This window comes from Equus przewalskii, chromosome 18, assembly GCF_037783145.1.
Source record: "Equus przewalskii isolate Varuska chromosome 18, EquPr2, whole genome shotgun sequence".
NCBI lineage: Eukaryota > Metazoa > Chordata > Mammalia > Perissodactyla > Equidae > Equus > Equus przewalskii.
The window spans coordinates 1,239,338-1,259,995 of record NC_091848.1 but is presented as its reverse complement, the minus strand read 5'-3'; the positions used below and the strand labels follow the sequence as shown (position 1 = coordinate 1,259,995).

General features: G+C 41.7%; 1 protein-coding gene across 8 annotated transcripts in view; it reads left to right on the top strand.

The window, feature by feature from the left end:
• Positions 1–522: 522 nt before the first annotated feature.
• VEPH1 (ventricular zone expressed PH domain containing 1) overlaps positions 523–20,658 on the top strand; it is a 207,965-nt gene continuing 187,829 nt past the window's right edge. For 2 of the 8 annotated variants that reach the window (XM_070582962.1, XM_070582961.1), the window contains exons 1-2: positions 552–882; positions 8,528–8,821. In XM_070582962.1, coding sequence (XP_070439063.1) covers positions 8,684–8,821 — 138 coding nt within the window. In that variant the 5' untranslated portion in view covers positions 552–882; positions 8,528–8,683. Of the gene's footprint in view, positions 883–4,568; positions 4,726–8,527; positions 8,822–20,658 lie in introns of those variants that run through there. The other 6 variants (XM_070582960.1, XM_070582963.1, XM_070582955.1 and 3 more) reach the window with 5 other exon arrangements.

Below are 20,658 nucleotides of genomic sequence, written 5' to 3'. Positions count from 1 at the left end.
ATAACAGGGGAGAGAAGAGCCTGCAGATACAACAGTCCACTGGGCACACCAATTAATTTATGCATTAGAGGTTTGAGGAACATTCTCCTCAGAAGAGAGAGACGTGAGGAGGTGAGGAGTGATTGCAAAGGACCCCCTGGGTCTTAGGCCTGAGAACAGGAGCTCCATATTTGGATGGTGAAAGGAAGTGAGTGAGCACTTTGGAGCGACACAAGAAAGAGCAGTGCTGGCTTGGAACAATGCCCTGCTCCAGCCGGCACGCTTCATTCTGTTGTTCAGTGTTTCACTAGCAATTCCCGAAGCATAGTCAGACTTCCTGCTCCTTCCCACCAGCCGCTTTGCTTCCCTTGTTGTATTTTTCTTCTGTTATATTTGGCTTAAATACTATCGCATTCCACCATTTCACTCTCTCCGTCCCTCCCAAGCCTTTTCGCTGATGCCTGCCTGATAAAAGGCCCCACATCTGATATTAACCTAAATCTCCCTTGATTCCTTAAAGTGAGTTATTCATTAACAGAACCTAAATGACTGGTTGTTAGGCAAATCTAGTTCTTTCAAATGACTGATCTGCTCAGAGAAGTTTCTGTAAATCTCCTGTAGAAATAAGCAGAGCTTTGTGCCACTTGTGAGCTCGAAGCAGAAGTTTGGGAGAGGGAGAAGATACTATTTTGCCCATTCTGCAGGGTGAGTCCAGGGGAGGGAACCAAGTGTACCTCGGGCTTGACAAGCTGCACGGGGAAGCGCAGCTGTTGCCACAGGGCAGAGTCGGCAGAGGCTGCCAGGCTACCTCTGAGCGTGGTCATGGGTTCCAGCCAACTTGCTCCAAACATCAAGCATTTTGCCTTCTGTTTCCTATGACGCCAGAGTTTCCAGTGCTAAGAGGTATGGCTATCTTCTTTCCTGTTCTTTTGTTCAGCAAAAACAAAAGCTAATTAAAGTAAATGTCAGAAGCTGGAGTGAGGCAAGGAGTGGCTGCGGGAGTAGGGCAGAGAAACTTCCAGGGGCTGGCTGATTATGCAGACGAAGTGCATTTGGGAGTTGTGTGTCTAGCCATGTATGCATGTTTTTCACTTATTAGGGTAAAAAGCCACCTCTCTGTGGGTTATTAAAATATGTCTCTAGGCCTCAGGAACAGAAAAGTATGCTCCTAGATTCACAGAATGTGCATTCTTGTTTTGCTCCATAATAGTCTAGGCTCATTTCTGTTTCATACTTTTGTTTACCTCAAGAAACATTTTGCAACCAGGAAAGGAACTGGCTCTGACTATACGGTTTTCAAAGAAAATTCAATAGCATCATTTCAGTCCTGGGGTTGGCCAGTCAACATTACCGTTTTAAAAATTGTCATTTTTTAACTTGGATATTTCAGCTATCTTACAAATCATAATTGGATCTAACCACTCTTTTGTTCTTTTGAATACATACATAAATTGCTATAATGATCAACTATTGGATTTCATGGTATGTATATATGTTTTCAATTTAAAGAATAGAAAAAATACTTAAGACATTACTTGAATTGGTCATACAGTTGTTTAATATATGGAATTCATATGTAAATAAAGATACATGTAACAGTGAATTTTCCTTGTAATTTGAGAGTTTGGGTATGTTTTCTGGAGAAACAAACCCACAAAATTTGAATTAATTTTTTTTTTTAGCAAGATTTGTATCAATTCCAGAGCAAACATGACCTGAAAAGTCAGAATTCACAGGTGAAAATGCACACACCATGACAGGATGGCAGGTCAAAATCCTCGGTGTAGAAAGACTGCTAGGCTTGAAGATGTTTCCCTCATTCCTGGTGAAGAAAAACATTTCCTATCTATTTGTGTTTCAATAAGTTGCAATATGTATTCAAAATTAAATGGTTTTGGAGCTGTTGCCTAAAGAGGTCACCAAACCTATTTCTGGTCTGCGCTTAGGGTAGTAAGCCTGCTCCGCGGTTAGGCTGTAGGGGCTCCAGCAGAAGCATCGGGCTGAGCCCTTGAGCGTTGTTTGGAACAACCCAGCCTCAGAGCCGTTCAGCAGAAGCAAAGTGTGGCAATGCGTCCCGCGGAGGGACCACGAGAAGCCGGGGGAACAATAGACATCTTGTGGGAAGGGCTGAAATGTATGCGGCCAATTCCCATGGGAACGCCTGTAGTTCCTTCACACTGTGTGAAAAAGATGCTCCTTGAAAAGAATCTTTAATCCTTTCTTTCAAGGGAAAATCTATCTGAGAACTTTATTGAAAGTTTCTAGAACCTAAATGGGTCTAAGATAGTCAGTGTGCATTTTTAATACAGATGAATAAAATGAGAATTCTTTGATGCACCGTAGTGTTGTTCAAAGCATAATGTAAATAAATATTACTATTCTAGAATTTTCTGAAGTGAAGAAACTAGAGACTCTCCTAACCTGGAGTTGGAAGCTAGAGGATAATTTTCTCAGAATAAATTGGCCTCCTGAGTTAATAATGTTTATTGAAATCCCCCCAAAGAGCTTCAGCTTTTTCCACAGGTGGTATGGGGTAATAGCGGGGTGACTAAGTCCTCAGGTCTGTGTGCATTTTCATTTAGCAGAATCTACTGATGTGGAATAGAGCAAACCAGCAATGTTTTATTAGTGCCCACTGACTGTAGGTCACCTTGAAAAGTTGTAAGGAGCATTACGCTCTGGTGCCCTGGAGAGAGTTATCCACGCCCTCCTCACTAACAAGCATGGAGTGAGCACCACTCTCACAGGAAACTCAGGTATTTGCATTACCCAGCCAACTGGGTCTGAGACACACTGCCTTCCATTCGACTTCCACTCTGTGAAAATGCTCACTGCCACTGTTTAGGCATGAGGCGGGTCGCACTGCAGTGAGACCGTCCCTTAAAAATCCAGAGACACATTCAAGACAGTGCATGAACTCCCCAGATTTAAGATTTGAGCAGAGTACAACCAGGATATAAATATGACACAAATGGAAAACACCTAGGTCTCTTTAATGCTGTGAACTCAATGTTAGGTGGCAGTATAGTAGTATGTTAGCTTTTAAAAAGTATAGCATGGGAACTTGTTAACAGAAGAATGACCTATAAGAAGAATGATATCATTAGGGATGTAATTGCTCTCCTTCCTGTCTGGTTGCTTTATGCCAGGCTCTGTGTTAAATGCTTTACGTAATCTTATCAAACCTCCCAACAACCCATATCGCAATTCTCAGGTGCAAGTAAGGAACCTGAGGCTCAGAGGCGCCAGTTAATCTGCCCAGGTTTACACTGCAGGTGACGGCGTGGCTGAACCCAGTTGGCTCCAAGATCCTGCACTCTTAGCACTCTGCTCTTCTTCCTGGATTCCCAATGTCCAATTCTGGACCCTACACTCTAAAAATGTGAGAAAATTGGATAAAACTAGTGATAAGAGCCGTTAATAATAAATAGAGGATGAAAAAGATGAAAGACTAACAAAATATAGTCTCTTCTATTAAAAGAGGAGACTTTTATCAGTATCTATAAGCCAGAAAATTACTAATGAAAGAATACACCTATTCGTGGATGACTGGCTTTTCCATTTTTATAAAGGAGACTTCAAGGGAACATCTCATATACAGATGGTGTAAAAACGATTTATCACCAGGCATCTAAGAAGATTTATGAGATCATTCTCCTGGAGCATATGACCTGGCTCAGTAGCAGGTGTGGGGTCCCCTGACCACACACCTTTGTGGGGCAGGATCCCCAGGGAGGGGGTGACATTCATAGTGTCTACGTCATAGTGATCAAGCAGAGGAATTTTTCCAAAGCACAGCTTCCCAGACAGCAGATATGTAACCTGATGGGCAATCAAACTTCTACGGGAACAGACAAATAAGGAGTAGAGAATAATACAGTATAAAACTTTTTTTTAACGTGCCATTAATTACTGAAACAGCAAGGGAGAGTTCTAGTACCTTTTTCTCCTCTGAAGTGTCAATAGATTAAGCAGAATAAACATTTTCTCTAGTATTGCTGCAACATTTTAAAGTACAAATCTGACATATCTAGTTCCAGTGGATTTTCATGAATAACCTCCCAGCAAATAAAGTGGAAAAAAAGAGTGTATGCATTTTTGTTGAGTAAGTTTGTTCCATTTATAAGCAACTTCCTGCATCCTCAAACTTTTGACGATATTAACTAGAAGCAGAGCAAGAGGATCACTTCTTCAAGAGCTGTGACCCACACTGGACAAACGCTCAGTGTTTCAAACTGTGTGTGTGACATCTTGAGAGGGAGGGAGTGTTAATTAGGCCGCAGTTCTCTCTTCTCTGGGCTTTGTGAAATGGCTCCCAATAGCCACCCCGTTCACCTGCTCCAGTTCCTGTTGAAACCGTTTCCTCTGTGGGTTTTTTTTCTCCATTCTTCCCAGGGAAAGTATAGATTTTCACGAACACAGGGAGTTTTGTTTTCTCTGTTAAAAACAACTCTGCTTTACTGGAGCAGGCTTTATGTTTCGCCCCAGGAAACAGAGCATTTCACTCAGAGGTGACTCTCCACTGGGTGAGGTGCAGCCTGTCACCTGACCAGCTCTGGAGCTGCTGGTGGCATCAGGCTGCATTCCTTGAATTCTTCCACCCGGCTCCGAAATGAACAACTTCAGGTTCACTGAGCTGAGTGGATTCCACGGGCTGTGCCCTCGCAGTCCGCTGCCGGATCTCCCGCCCAGTCTCCAGACACACAGCTGAGTAACAGCAAGCGCGCCTGTGAGGAGTGGCACCAGGTAAAGCGAGTGTGGGGACTGCTGGGGCTCCCTGAGATGCGTCACGCTTGGTGTAGACTCGTTTCTCTTTTTGTGGTGTCTGTTTCTCTGTACTGAAACCTGACTTGTCAACCAATACCTACTTAAAAAATATGCTCCGAATAATGAGAATGTGTGCTTCAGATTAAGGTCCCTTAAGGGTTAGGGAAAGAAATTATGAGTGTGAAAGTTGGGAGTAAGAAGGAATTTTATAAGCCACTTTTTGTAATACAGAAAGTACGAGATTTGGAGGATGACCTACTTGGATGTGAATCTCTTGGGTGTAACCTTAACCTCTCCAGTCCTGTTTCCTCTTTGGTGAAAATAGCTACCTGCAGGGTTGACGGGAGAACTAAGAGAAGAAAGCATCTAGCAAAGAGCTTGGTGCGTGGAAAGCATCTGAGTGTGCGCACATATATGCATGTGTGTGTATAGGTGTGTTTGTGTTTACGGTGGGTATTTCTGTGTACATGCGTGTAGGCCACAGGGCTATGACTTTCATGCGGGTGGGGAGTTTCTCTGAAGATGACATACACTTTGCTCTGGCTCTGACCTTCTCTGCTGCTGCAAATAGACCACCAGCAGGAGAAGCCAGACACCTGAGCAAAACATCGACCAGAGCTGCTGAAAAATGAATAACGTGCCTTGCTGATCCTCATCCAGAAAAGGGCAGTAAACTGCAGCATGGGGGCGCTCTTCCATGAGAACTGATGAGAAGGGAGACAGCTCAACGATTAGCACACACGCTCATGTATACCAGTATACACAGCCCTGAGAGGGCTTTGCCTGGGAGACCAGCTGCCTTCAATTCTGACTCTGAACTTACTCTCCAGCTGCCCCTGGGCTGGTTATTTTGCTTGGTGAACATCAGTTTCTCATGGCATGGAATTGTCGTGAGAATTAAGTGGCTCGATTCTCGGGAAGCACTTGGGGTAGTGCCGGACACGTGGCAAACACCCACTAAACATCAGCTCTTGGTATCCTTGTTTTGCAGAGGGCCCTTTTACATGTTATCAACTTCGATCTTCAAAACAGCCTGATGCGATGGACTGGGCGTGCATTAGCCCCATTTTGCAGATGAGGAACTAAGGCTCAGGGAAGAGAAAAGAATGAACCAAAGGTCCCAGAGCTGCTGAGTGGCTGGGCTGGGTCTTGAATCTGGGTCCTCAGACAAGCAGCTGACTTAGTATGTACTCCTCACACATGCATTGAATGAAATGTACTCTAAAAGGCCCAGCTCAAACAGCATGTCCCCTGCAAAACCATTGTACCGTCTTCCCCCAGGAGAGATCTCTCTCTCCCTTGTACTTCCCCAGACTTCCTTTTACGGTACCTAGGAGACTTTTCTCTTGTCATCCTTGTATTGTGGAATGTTTGGCACAAGTCTCATCTCTCCCGCCCCCACCCCCGGACGTATGAAAGTTTTCACGTACGGCTGTGTGTTGAACAATCATGTTTTGCACACACTGGACACTCAAGAGTAACAGCTGAAGTTGGAAGCATGACTGTCTCCTCCCCAGGTGTCGTGTAAGTGTGGAGAGTAAAGAAGGAGCCCGGAAAAGCCTGGGGGGCTTCTCCCCACCAGAGTATTCTGCTCCTTCTCAGAGCTCTAGCTCTGGAATGTCTGGGGTGGCTGAATCTGCCTAAGGAAGTGTCAGATACTGGCCAACAAGCTGACGAGGTGAAGTCATTTCCATTCACTGTCTTCTTTTCCTGAATATTATTTCACTGAGACTCTGTCACTGCAAATGTCTGAGGGGAAGACAAAGTGTTAAGGGGAAAATTCAGGAAAGCATTGCCCTAATTTGTCTTATAGATATTTCAGTTCACCCTTCCACATTTGCCAGGGTGCAAACTACTCTGTAGGACCCTCTCTCTGCTCTCTCCACACCCCCTGAAGCCTTCCCCACCTCTCTCCTTCTGTCCTCTTCCTCTAAGCTTCTCCTCACTGTGGTTTTCCTGCTCTCAGGTTGACCTAAGTTCCAGGGCATAGATGGGCAAGGATGCAGATCAGCGAAGGAGGGAAGAGGAATTCATTTTCTTGCTTTATGACCCTGCCTGTGTCTTCACCCTCGAGTGTTAACAAGGCTCTGAGGGCCTTTACTCCTAGGAGTAGCCTCACTTGGAATCCACACGCTGTAGTGGTTATGAACTTGGAGCCTAGCACTGGACTCTCTGGCTCCAAACCCCAGCTATTCAGTTTACTAGCTGTGTGGCCTGAGCAAGTTAGTAATGCCTCAGGTTCCTCACCTGCGAAGTGGGGATGAAATAACCTCACACAGTTATCAAGAGGGCTAAATGAGTTAGTATTTGTAAAGTATCAGCACAGTGCCTGGCACACAGACAAGCATACGTAAGTGTCAGGCGTTATTTTTCTAAAGCTGGTGAATAGCACCAAAGTTGCGTGTGGGTTATACTATCCTTGGAATCCCTTCCATGGCCCACAGATTGCACCATTTGGAATGCTACTGATAGCTTATTTCGTTGAGGGCCTGGTGAGGGATTTGGCTTGTGTTTGAGACCATACTGCATGGAGAGCATGTACCTTTGAACTGTAAAATTGCATTCAGCACAGAAAGGCGTTCCCACGCGATCCCTCAGAGAGGAAGACTGCCCAAGGAGGCAGCAGAGCCCCTCTCCCTTTTCACACTTGTTCTTGGAAACACATTCAGGGTGAACGGCTGGACAGAATCGCCTCTCGCTTGTATTAAATGACCCTCTCTTGCTCTCACTGTCTGCGCACGTGGCTGCATTTGTAAGTTACCTGCCTGTATGTAATGACTCCACTCCACTGTTAACCGTGGCAGAAGACCGCTGGCCAGAAATCAGGAGAACAGCACTGCCACAGCTACCATGGGGCCTTGGGGAAGTCAATGAATCTCCCTGGCCATTAACTGATTGCTAAGGTCTCTACCAGTGCAAATGGTCTGTGGTTTTATTAGCCCAGAAGGGAGCTGATGAAAATAATCAGATATTTAATTTGTGCCAGTGCCCTACTCTCTGTGGACCGCTAATTGAGTAAGAAGTACAGAGGGACTTCATTATTTCAACTGTGGGAATGGGGAGATTGCCTCACCCGCAGCCCTTCCTCTTCAGCCTGCATTGCACTGCTATCACTTGCAAGTTCAGTGTTCAAGTTCAAGTTCACACTCACGTACAGTAGAGAGTATCTGGCTTCATACTCCTAGGCAGAGTCCTTTGTTTCACTGCTACTCATTTAGAGAGTACATAAGAATAAGGCGAGTATTGAGATCACCTTCTGGACAGAGGGTCGGGGCAGCTTCTGTTGTCAGTATGGGAAAGAAACCCCGCCAAGAAGGTGAGCGCTGGTCTCCACACCCAGAGAAAAGAGGACACCAGGCAGCGGGTCCAAAAGATGTTTCTTGTGTTTCTTCTTTCCTTTCATTGCCCTTTTTTGTTTGGTTTTCATGGGAATCTGTTTGGGGAAAATCTGGCAAGTGTTGGGCCTGTTTGTTGCTTGTCCACTTGTTTCCTTGTGGCACGGAGAGAAGGACAAGGATATGGAAAGAAGAAAACTAAGTGTGGGATTTAAGCTGCTTTTTAAGGCTCAGATTAAATTCTGGAGAAACCTAATAATTTTTGACAAGACTTTTTGAGACAAAAATAAGGAAAGAGCTCGTTTGAAGATCATCAAGCCGGGATCTGTTACTCTACACACATTTCCAAATGTCTCCTTTTTTTTTCTCTGCTGGGCCCCAAGTTCACAGTCTGAGCTCACGCCATCCTGCTAATGGCTATATTTTGTCATTTGTTTCTCTTACAGAGAGTGTCAAAGAAGACCTGAACGTCTGGAGAAAAATGACATTTCAAGGAATACGGCGTATACCTCCTGCTACGTGTTTTTGTCCTATTAACCTGTGATGACGGAAACATACGGCCCTGGGCCTATAGAAAGTCAAGGATTACCACATTCCTCATCATGCATCAACTGTTCAGGCTGGTCTTAGGACAAAAAAATCTTTCACGAGCTGGAGACCTCTTCTCCTTAGATGACTCTGAGATTGAAGACAGCCTGACAGAAGCTTTGGAGCAAATTAAAATAATTAGCTCATCTTCAGTAAGTAAACGAGTTTTTAGACTAGATCTTTGAAATCACCTATTCTAGAGCCAAATGCTTGTACATATCTTGGGGAAAGGATCTTTGGAGGGGAAAGGGAAGGGACGACTAATATTGGTTTCTCAACTCTGCTCTGTGGTTTAGTTTGGCGTCTAAGAAATAACACCAGGGAAGTCACTGACTTAGGGGCAGCTAGGCTCACTCACAGAGGCCAGAACTCTAGAAATTGCAGGCCAGGGTGGAATTCTCACAAAAAGCTTATCTAAGGGCTCTTTCTGCATCCTTGAAATAACATGGAGAGGTGAGGGGGCATATCTGGGGAACAGCAGACCTGCCAAGCTGCACAACAGCGTCAGTGAATGAAGCAGGGTGTGCTGTGGAGGCTGAATAATGAAAGAAGGAAGGATGACACCTCCTGCCATGCAGGGAATATGAGACAAGGACAAGGATCACTCTGCTGCCAGAAGTGACAGTTGCCCAGGGCTTAAAAACGTGGACTGTCTGCTTCTATATCTTCTCTGTTTTATTTATCTTTCCTCCACTCCTTTTTTGGCCACTCTCCTTATTTAACTTAACTCACCCATTATTAGCCACCAGTATGATCAGACAAATTTAAAATCTCCAACACCCCTCCCCCTCTTCTGCTCTCCTCAGTGTTGGGATAATATATTCTGAAAGCACTCCCAAAGAGGGTGGACGTGGAGTGCCCTGCATGGTTTGATGTTGACCTTCTTGGTCATGCTTCGACCCTCCCTAAGATTGGTCCCATTTCAAAGGCCAAGGCCACCAAGCATCCTCTGGCATCCTCCCAGCTCAATAGCGTTTGCCAGCGCTTGACACAAACACCCACTGGGCAGAGGAAAGAGATGTAACTTGAGCCATAGAATACTGTATTAGCAAATGTGTGCCTATTTCAGAGATAACAGCTTTCTTCCATGTTCTAATGAAGAGATGTTTAAAAGGCATACTAGCAACCAATGTGGCTTCCTCCTCGAGCCTGTCAGCGTGTTCTCTTGTTGGCTGCCATTAACACGCCAAATCCTCCCACTGCCCAACCACTCTTCTCTGCCCAGGTAATGTCTTTGACAGCAACTACGTGTCCACATTTTTTCCAGAACATGAATCAACTTTATCTGACTCAAAATACAAAGTATTCCTGGTACATTTCCACTTTCTGGGTAGGATTTGTGTGCTATTTTCAGCAGCCCAATCCTTCACACTCCTCTGGAAATAAATTGGCTGAACATGCCACCGTTTTTCATTTAATCTAGTAGAAAATCTTTCTCTAAGTTCCCTGAAGCCTATTTCCACTAGAGGTCACTAGTGTCAGTGATTTCTTTTGTTTCCTTCATCAATTGCTTGGTCTCACAGATGTCAAATTCAGAATTTTAGGACTGGTGAGTTCTGTGTCCCCACTTTTTTTTTCTTGAGGAAGATTAGCCCTAAGCTACCATCTGTGCCAATCTTCCTCTACTTTGTATGTGGGATGCCTCCACAGCATGGCTGATGAGTGGAGCAGGTCTGCACCCGGGATGCAAACCCACGAACCCTGGGCCACCAAGGCAGAGCACATGGAGCTTTAACCACTTGGCCACGGGGCTGCTCCCGCATGTCCTCACTTTTAACCATTAAGGCTGGCAGGTCCCTTGTCATCAGGAGCCTTGTCCATCCTTTAAGCCCTCTGATCAGCATCCCCCAGCCAGGTCTGGAGAGCCAGCAGTTCTCCTGTTCTTTCTCTTGCTAACTTCTTTTTTTTTTCATTTTTTTTTAAAGATTGGCACCTGAGCAAACAACTGTTGCCAATCTTCTCTTTTCTTGTTTTCTTCTCCCCCAAGACCCCCAGTACATAGTTGTATATTTTTAGTTGTGGGTCCTTCTAGTTGTGGCATGTGGGATGCTGCCTCAGTGTGGCCTGATGAGTGGTGCCACGTCCACGCCCAGGATCCGAACCAGCAAACCCCGGACCACTGAGGCAGAGCACACGAATTTAACCGCTCAGTCACGGGGCCGGCCCCTCTACTAACTTCTATCACATCTCACTTCTTCCACTTCTGCCGGTAACCAGGGCATAGAGCACATGGGTGGTAGAATAAAAAGAATCATTTTTTAAGGGGCTCGTGCACATCAACCTAATTTTTAAATTTGCTCCTCAATTCTAGTTGTAAACTTGTCTCCGTGTGGAGTTCCCTCTCACTCTCCATTCCTCTAAAGGCCAGCTCAAGTTTCATTATTCCTGGAATGATTTCTCGTGGTTCTAGCTCATAGTGATTACTTCTTTCTAAAAAGACATAATTGCCGTTTTGCATTATACTCTGTTATTATAGAAAATTATCGATTCGTATAACCTCAAGTGCCATCTCTACATTACAGAATCCCACATCTGTGTTTTGAGCTTTGACATCTCTCCCTAAGCTTCAAGTCTACACTAGTTGATGTTGATCACCTCAAACGCAATATATCTAAATTGAAAGTGATCACGTTTCTTCGGTTATACTATCATTTTCCTAGAGCTCCTCGTTTGAGACTGGAGTCGCTCTTGGCCCCTCTCCGTCCCTCTCTCCTTCCCCTGTGCATTCTGTAGACGTTGCCTGAGAGCTGCCTCCTCCTCTGCTCCTTCTGTCCCCATTCTGCTGCTGTCACCCGGGCTCAGGCCCTCAAAACAATTGATCTCCGTGCTTTTGGTCTTGACTTTCTCTAGTTCAATCTACCAATAGTTACCAGATTAAACTTCCCAGACCAGGTTTTATTACATGTCTCTCAATTGTGCAAAACCTGTCCAGGAGGCTTCAATGCCCGTGGCATTCAATGACCAGTGCCAGCGACTGGTCCATGGAACCAGCATGCGTACTCACGGCTACTTCCCCCTTCCTGTGTCACCTCCTTTCCTTATGACCAGGAGCAACTCTTCCTTTCAGTCCTTTCCTAATGACCCTGGATCTTAGTTATCAATTCCACTTCTTAATTTCTCTTTGGAAACGTGGAACTGAAGGGACCTTCTAAATCATCTGTTCAAACTTCCTTCTAGCACAGAAATACCTTTTTTAGGATTCCTGACAAATAGGTATCTTCTCCTTCTGCATTCACAATGATGAAAATGTAGTAGATTTCTGATATTTTCTCCTGCTTCTCAATTTTCCTTTGATAGATTTCCCCTTTCCATTGCCTGAAGCCTTGATGGGGCCTTCGGTTAAGGTTCCCTACCTTGCCCTTGCCAGGGGAGTGGGGAGGGAAGGAGTGGGGACACCTGCCCCAAGCCATGCTAATCAGAATTTCTTTCCCAGTAATTCTAGGAAAGAAACCAGCAGAGGGTGATTTATCATGTTGATGGTGCCCCCAAAGCAGCAGGCTTTTGGTTGCTGCCCCTCCACCACCATAGCCACCTCAGTCACTGCCCATCTAAGGCCAGGTCCTTCAGCTTTTCCTTCCAATCTGTGAGCCACCTCATACCTTTCAATTAGTCTTTTATGTTTTGCTACAGTTATCCAGACTCTTTCTGTTATTTATGTCCAGAGAATCCTAACTGACAGAGAGAGAGCTGTTCCACTGTTCGAAGTTCAAATTGTTCGCTTGCGCCTCCTTTTGGCCAGATGAAATCTCTCTCTTTGTGTTTTCTGTTTATTGTGCTTTGTTTTGTTCTTTGCCCCAACAATCAGAAGAATGTGACCTCTATTCCTACAAGAAGAACTTTAAACATACGAAGACAGTGTTGTCAGTCTCACCTCTGGCTTCTCTCTTCTCAGCTAAACATCTTTAGTGTCCTTATGTTTCTCATGACAAAGAAGGGGCCTTTGGCAGGGAAAGAAGACACCACATCACATTTCCAGTCTCAGGTCTGGAAACTCAGTTCTGTCAGTGCGTGGGAAATGCTACCCAAATCATGCTAGCCAAACGTAAGACTCAAAAATATAAATTAGGATGCTGACTTATTGATCTACAATGAAGATTATAATTTATGTCTGTCAGAATTCTTGTGTGCTCCATGCTGTTCTTTCCACGTCTATTTACCCAGTCTTTCTCTAGACAAAAAATATGATTATTGATTAGGTTTCTTCCTGCTCTACTACAATCACATTCCTGCTCTACCTCCCTGAGATTACATTTAACTCACCTACAGGGTCACCTGTGTGCAGATAGTATCTTGGAGTAGCCCTGTAGCAGGCTAATCCCACTTGTATAAGTGGATTTTTTTGGTTTAATCTTCAAAGGGCAATCTTGTCTCCAGGTTCTCGGAGGAGCTTCATTGTAGCTCCCAAGTACTGCCCACATTCTTAACATTCTGGTTACCCTCGGGGAATCTTCCTAATTTATTATTGTAAATTACCATTGCCCAGTACTTGAACCAATTGCTTGCAACAATTGCTGATACTAGTCAGATACTCTGTTTCTAAAATTTCTTGTCAACAGTAACATCACAGGGTTGGCCACATTTATCCTGTGATGACCTAAGACCTACAAGTTGAATCAGTACTTGTAATAACATAACTTGATAAAAGGCCTAAGTGTATTATGTCACATTTTAAACCATTGAGATAATATTCTTGTCTTTAGGCCCCCATATTCATACCTTTTAAAAGCCATGATTCTGTCTAATGTATTAGTAATCATTCCCAGCTTTGTAGAATCTGAAAATTCAGTAAGAAAACCTCCAATCTTTCCCCCAAAGTCATTCACAAAATAATTGTACCTTACCAGATTCCACTCTGAAGTCCTTGCCTTCTTTTTCTACCAGTTACTCCAAAACACGGCTGGAAAATGTTTTGTCACTAGGTTTGGTTTGACAATGTCACTTCTCACTCAAAATTCTCTCCCAGTTGCTAAATGTGCCTTTCAGTTTTGCCTTTTCATTTCAAGTCCTTTCTAGACCACAGCTACCTGACAGTCATTTCTTCTGCTCCCTTGGCTCTCTTTCCAGACTCCTCCAGCTGAGATTGTCTCCCTATCCTCTCATCTTCCTCCCACACTCTCAGCTCCAGCTTTCCCGTGATGTTCACTCATGCCTAATTGACCTACCCACCTTCCAGTTCTTTTTAAGATTTTTTTAACAATAAAAAATATTAAGCATACAAAAATCACTCAATTTAACAATTACATAAAATTGAAATCACCTGCATGTCTCTCTCTAATCCACTTCCCCTCTTTTCCTCCCAAAGGTAACCAGGATCCTGATCGTGGTGTTTATCCATGCGTGATTTTATTCTTTGCTACATATGCATGGTTCAAAATTACTTATAGCATTTCGTGCTTTTAAACTTTACTTAAGTGCTGTCCTAAGGCTCAATATTATGTCTTTGAGGTTTAGCTACGTTGGCACATGAAGTTCCAATTCATTTGTTTTCGGTGGAATAGAGTATTCCGTTACAAGACTGGGCCACAATTGGTTTGTCTAGTCTTCTTTTGATAGACATTTACTGTTTAAACAGTGCTGCGGTGAACATTCTTATAATTAGCAATTCTGGCAAATGTGCTAGTATTTCTAGTGTCTACAACTAGAATGAAACAACTGGTCTGGGAGTTTTGTATACATTTGACTCTCTGATATACCACCAAACTGGTCTCCAACGTGGTGGCGCCAAATTGCACTCCCATCATCCACGTACACGAGTCCCAGTGGCTTTATATCCTCGCCAATGCTTACTTTTATTAGATTTTTTAAGTTTTTGTCAATCTAAGTGAAGCAGTATCTGATTGTTATTTAAATTTGCACCCTCATTATTAGGGACGCCGACCAGACCATTTTTTCATATGTTTATTTGCTATTTGCCATTTGGGTTTCCTCTTCAGTAAAGCACTTGTTTATGGTTTGGGGTTTTTTTTCCTTTTGTTCTCTTTCTATTTTTCTAATGATTTTTTTAAAAAGTCTTTCCTTATTAAGTTGAAGGAGTTTTTGTCTAGTCTTGTACTAAATGGTTGTCACCTCTGCATGTCACAGGTCTCTTACTCCGAATGTCGCTTGCCTCTCCATTTTACTGTAATAAGTCTTGATATCTGGTGAGACAAGTATCCCCAAACTCCTTCTTTAAAATTGCCTTGATTTGCTTTAGTTCTTTAACAATTTTATATTAAGCTTCTCAAGTCTCGTGAATAATTCTGTCAGTATCCTGACTGGAATTTCATGATATCTATAGAGGAATTTGAAGAAAATTAACATCTTTATAGTACTATCTTCTTATCTGTAGATGTTGTATGTCTATCCATTTATTTAGATCCTCTTAAATGTCTTTCAATAATGTTTTATGATTTTTTTTCCTAAGGATCTTAAGAGCCTTGTACATCTTCCTTTTTTCAGTTTGTAAGTATTTTATATTTTTTAGCTGAGATTATAAATGGCATCCTTTTTTAAAATTGTATTTTCCAACCATTTTTTTCAAGTGATTATAACAGAAATGACACATATAGTGATCTTATATCAGTAAACCCACTCAACTCTCTTATTAATCTTAATAATTGTTTATAAATTTTTCCACTTATTTGACAAATATATTAGGCACCTACTATGTGCCAGACACTGTACTGGATGCTGGGAATACAGGAGTGAGCAAAATAGGCCAAAAAATCTCTGCCATCCTCCATTTAATTGGGTGAGAACAGAGAATAAAATAAGCGAGGGAAATCTGTCGTCTATTAGAAGAGGGTAAGTAAGTGTTTTGTAGAAAATAAAAGAGGATGAGGACGGCGCATTGGAGTCTTGAAATCGTGCATTGAACAGACAAGGGAGCACAGACTGAGAAGCTGAAGTTTAAGCAAAACTTGAAGGAGATGAGGGAGCAATACCTGTGGATACCTGAAAGAAATCATTTCAGGCGGAAGAAGTATTAGGGACAAAGGCCCTGAGGGCACCCTGGGAGGCCTGTGTGGCTGAAGCAGAGAGCAAGGCAGGAAGCTCATGGGACAACAGGTCAGAAGGAGTTGGAGGCTGGATCATGTAGGGCCTTGGGTAGCCATTGGAGTGTTTCAACCAGTGAAATAACATGATCTGACTTTCCATTTCTTGTTTTGAGAAGAGTCTGTGTGAAGGCACAGGTGGAATCAGGGAGGCCGATTAAAAGGCTACTGCATAATCCAGATAATAAGCCACGGAGACGGTAACTGTCATGGCGCCATGAGGGTGGTGAGAAGGTGCAGATTCTAGATGTATTTTGAAGGTGGAACCAACAGGATTTGCTGATGTGGGTGTGACATGTAAAGAGAGAGAGAGAGAAAGGAGATTCAATGATTTTTGGTCTGAAAAACTAGAATATTGAAGTTGTCATTAGGTAAGATAGAGAAGACTGACGGAAGCACGGTTTTGGAGAGGAGGAGTAGGAAGGAATCAAGAGTTTTGTTGTAGACGTGAAGTCTGAGATGTTAGACGTCTGAGTAGAGATGTCGTGCAGATAGTTGGATATATGAGTCTGGAGTTGAGGAGAGAGGTCTAGGCTGCACATTCTCATTTTGGAACTCATCAGCCTTGAGACTGAATGAGATCACCAAGGGAGTGAATAGAGACAGAAAACAAGAAAGTCCAAAGCCTGAGCCCAGTGCTCAGACATCGAGGCGATGAAGACAGACCAGTAAACTAAGAGAAACTTCCAGTGAAGGAGGGAGAAAGTCAGCAGAGTGTGCCATCATGAAAGCCAAGTGGAGAAACTGTGTCAAGGACAGAGCAATGTCTAATGATGAGGACTGAGAATTGACCATTAGATTCAGGCACTTGAAGGTCACTGTGACTTGACAAAGGCAGTATCATTGGATAGATAGGGGTGAAAGCTGAGTTGGAGTCAGTTTAAGACAGAATAGGCAAAGATTTGAAGAAAATGAGCAGTAACACCTGTGCATTTTCCTACAAAGGGGAGCAGAGAAGTGGAGTGCTAATGAGAATTAGCGAGTCAGGAAAGAATTTTTTTAAATGAGAGAAACCCATTCTTCGGAATTTTTTATGTATATCATCATTATCTTAAAACAAAGAGAGTTTTGCTGCTTCCTTTCCAATCTTGATGCTTTTATTTGATTTCTCTGTCTCCTTGGCCTGACTAACACTCCAGAACCATGTCCAGTGGGATAGGAGAGCAGGCAGCCTTTTCTCATTCTTTAAAGGGAGTTTTTTGACTTTTTAATGTAAGTATAGTGTTTGCTCCAGGCTTTTGGTTAATACCCTTTATCAGATTAAGGAGATTCCCTTTTGTTCCTGTTTTTGTAAGAATTGTTTAATTTTATCAGCAGCTTTTTCTGCTCTTTTAAGATAATCCTTTCTTCCCTTTTAATCTGTTAATGTGATGATTTGCAGTAATACATTTTTAAAATATAAAACCATTATTGCATTCTTGGGATAAAATAAAATTTGACATTTATTTTAATACATTTCCTGATTTGGTTTGCTGTTTTTAAAGGAGTCTTGGAACGTAGGGATTGGCCTCTAATTGTCCTTTCTTCCACTGTCTTTACCTAGTTTTGGTATCAAGTTATACACACCAGTCTCATAAACTGAGTTGGGAAGTGTTTCCACATTTCTATTATCTACAAGAGTTTTATAAGGTTGAGATGATCTGTTCCTTGATTTCATGGAAAGCTGTAAACCTTCTGGGTACAATGAGTTTTTTTGTTTTGAGTACTTTTTTAAGTAGATCTTTAAACCACCGATTCAATTTCTTTGAAGAAAACTGGAAGAGTTTCACTTTAGTCACTTCTAGGAAAACATATTTTGTAGGAAATTATATATTTTATCTGAATTTTCAGATTTATTGGCATAAAATTGTATCATTCTTATTTTTTGTGTTCTGCTGCGTCTGTATTTAAATGCTCTTTTTCACTGATATTTTCTTTTATCAATATTTTCAGAGCTTGGTCTTTTTTTAAAAACTTAGTTTATGAATCATCCATATAGGATCTTTCTTTCTATCTCATTAATTTGTTTTTTAATGTTTACTATTTTCCTTTTGTTTTTTCTCTGGCTGTATTCTGCTATTTATTTTTCTAATCCCCTCAGTTGTATGACTAATTATTGATGTTTTTTACTTTCTTATTTTCTAATATAAGCATTTAAGACCATAAGTTTCTTGCTAAGTACCATGTAGCTTAATCCCACAAGTTTTTGAGATACAGTATTTTCATTAGGAATTCTAAATACTTTCTTATTTTATTGTGATTTCCTCTTTGACTCGTTAAGTGATTTAGAAGTTTGTGTTTTAATTTCCCAAAGAATTTTTGTAATTATTTTGCTGTTAAGTTAAAATTTAACTGCACTGTAGTCAGAAAAGGTGACCTGCATGATACTGATGGCATGGAAGTGGCTGAGACTTGCTGTACAGCACAGGTTAAGGCTCTTCTGTGCAAGTGGTAGAGCTCACAGTTGTGTGGTGCTTGCTGCCTACCGGGAGCTGTTTTAAGAGCTTATCACGTGTTACTATATTTATTCCTTTCAATGAGCTTTTGAGATAAGTGTACTAATACTGTCTCCATTTTATAGATGAAGAAACTGAGGCACAGAGAGGTTAATAATTTAACTTGTCCAAGATTATATAGCTAATAAAGGGTAGAGCCAAGAATTAAGCCCAGAGAGTTTAGCTTCAAAAACTGTCCTTAGCCACCACACTATGCCGCCTCTTTAGATGTTTCGTATGTGCTCAAGTGTATGAGGTGTAGGATATTAGGTGTTTTGATTACAGAACTCTTGTTAATTATATTGGTCAAATTTTCTATATCCTTAATAGATTTGTGTTTGCTTGAAATGTCAATTTCTAAGAGAGGTGTTTTAAATGTTCCCGCTATAATTTTGGATTTGTCAATTTCTCCTTGTAATTTTGTCAAGATTGCTTTATAAATCTGGAGACTTTTTTATTATATACATGCAAGTTTAATATTGTCACTTTTTCCTTGGGGAACTTTTCCTCTTATTGTTACATACTGAACTTCTTTGTTTTAATAAGCTTTGTTCTTCTTCTTTAGAGTAGTAGTTGCCTATTTTCTCTTTTTCTATTTTTTACATTTTATCTTTCCATGTCCTTGTAAGACTTAGATGTAATTTGTAAACACCAACTAAATAGATTTTTAACTATTGCAAATTGAAAATCTCTGTCTTTTAGTTGGTAAATTTTGTCAATTAATATTTTAATATATACTAAATTTATGTCAATTTCTGTTGTCTTTCTCTGTCTGTGATAAACGATATATTTGGATGTATTTCTCCATTTTATTTTGTGCTATATTTCCTGATTTTTAAAAATTTTCTATCTTCTTTTCGGCAATTTTTTTAGACTTACAAATTTATTTATTTATTTTATTGCAGTAACATTGGTTTGTAACACTATATAAATTTCAGGTATACATCTTATATTTCAATTTCTGTATAGATTAGATCATAGTCATCACCCAAAGACTAATGATAATCCATCACCACACACCTGTGCCTAATCACCCCTTTCGCCCTCCTCCCTCCCCCCTTGCCCTCTGGTAACCACTAATCCAGTCTCTGACTCTATATGTTTGTTTGTTGTTGTTGTTGTTTTTTTTAAAGATTTTTTAATTTTTATTTTTTTCCCCAAAGCCCCCCAGTACATAGTTGTATATTCTTTGTTGTGGGTCCTTCTAGTTGTGGTATGTGGGATGCTGCCTCAGCGTGGCTTGATGAGCAGTGCCATGTCCGCGCCCAGGATTCGAACCAACGAAACACTGGGCCACCTGCAGCGGAGCGCGCGAACTTAACCACTCGGCCACGGGGCCAGCCCCAGTTTGTTGTTGTTTTTATCTCCTATTTATGAGTGAGATTATACGGTATTTGACTTTCTCCCTCTGACTTATTTTGCTTAGCGCAATACCCTCAAGGTCCATCCATGTTGTCACAAATGGCCAGATTTCATTGTTTTTTATGGCTGAGTAGTATTCCATTGTGTGTATATACCACATATTCTTTATTATTTGTCCCTTGAGGAGCACCTAGGTGGCTTCCAAGTCTTGGCTATTGTGAATAATGCTGCACTGAACATAGGGGTGCATGTATCTTTACACATTCGTGTTTTCATGTCCTTTGGATAAAGCATGTTTTCAAGTACCATGTCTGACCTGACAAAAGAAACAATAGAAAAGGTAAACAAGAGGGACTACATCAAACTAAAAACCTTCTGCACAGCAAAAGAAACCATCAACAAAACAAAAGACAATGCAACAACTGGGAGAAGATATTTACAAACCATATATCAGATAAGGGGTTAATATCCAAAATATATAAAGAACTCATACATCTCAACAGCAAAAAACTAACAACCCGATTAAAAAATGGGCAAAAGATCTGAACAGAGATTTCTCCAAAGAAGATATACAGATGGTCAATAGGCACATGAAAAGATGCTCAACATCATTAGCTATCAGGGAAATGCAAATCAAAACTACAATGAGGTATCACCTCACTCCCGTCAGAATGGCTATAATTAACAAGACAGGAAACAACAAATGTTGGAGAGGGTGTGGAGAGAAGGGAACACTTGTTCACTGCTGGTGGGAGTGCAAACTGGTGCAGCCACTATGGAAAACAGTATCGAGATTCCTCAAAAAATTAGGAACAGAACTACCATATAATCCAGCTATTCTGCAACTTTTTAATTAATGGAATTTCTATCACTTCATTTTCCACCTCTGTTGGCTCTGTTGGTTTGCAAGTTACACATTCTATTTCCATTCTTTTAAAATGTTAGCAGATATATTCACCATATTTTATTAATTCTAAGACATTTTTTACCTAGTTATATCTCTGAAACAAGTATATATTTTATAATTGATTGCCTTCTTGCAGTTGCCATTGGCCAGGCATTAGGCATAACATAACTGCCATTGCTTGCATATGCGTGAACTTGCCATAGCTTTTCGTG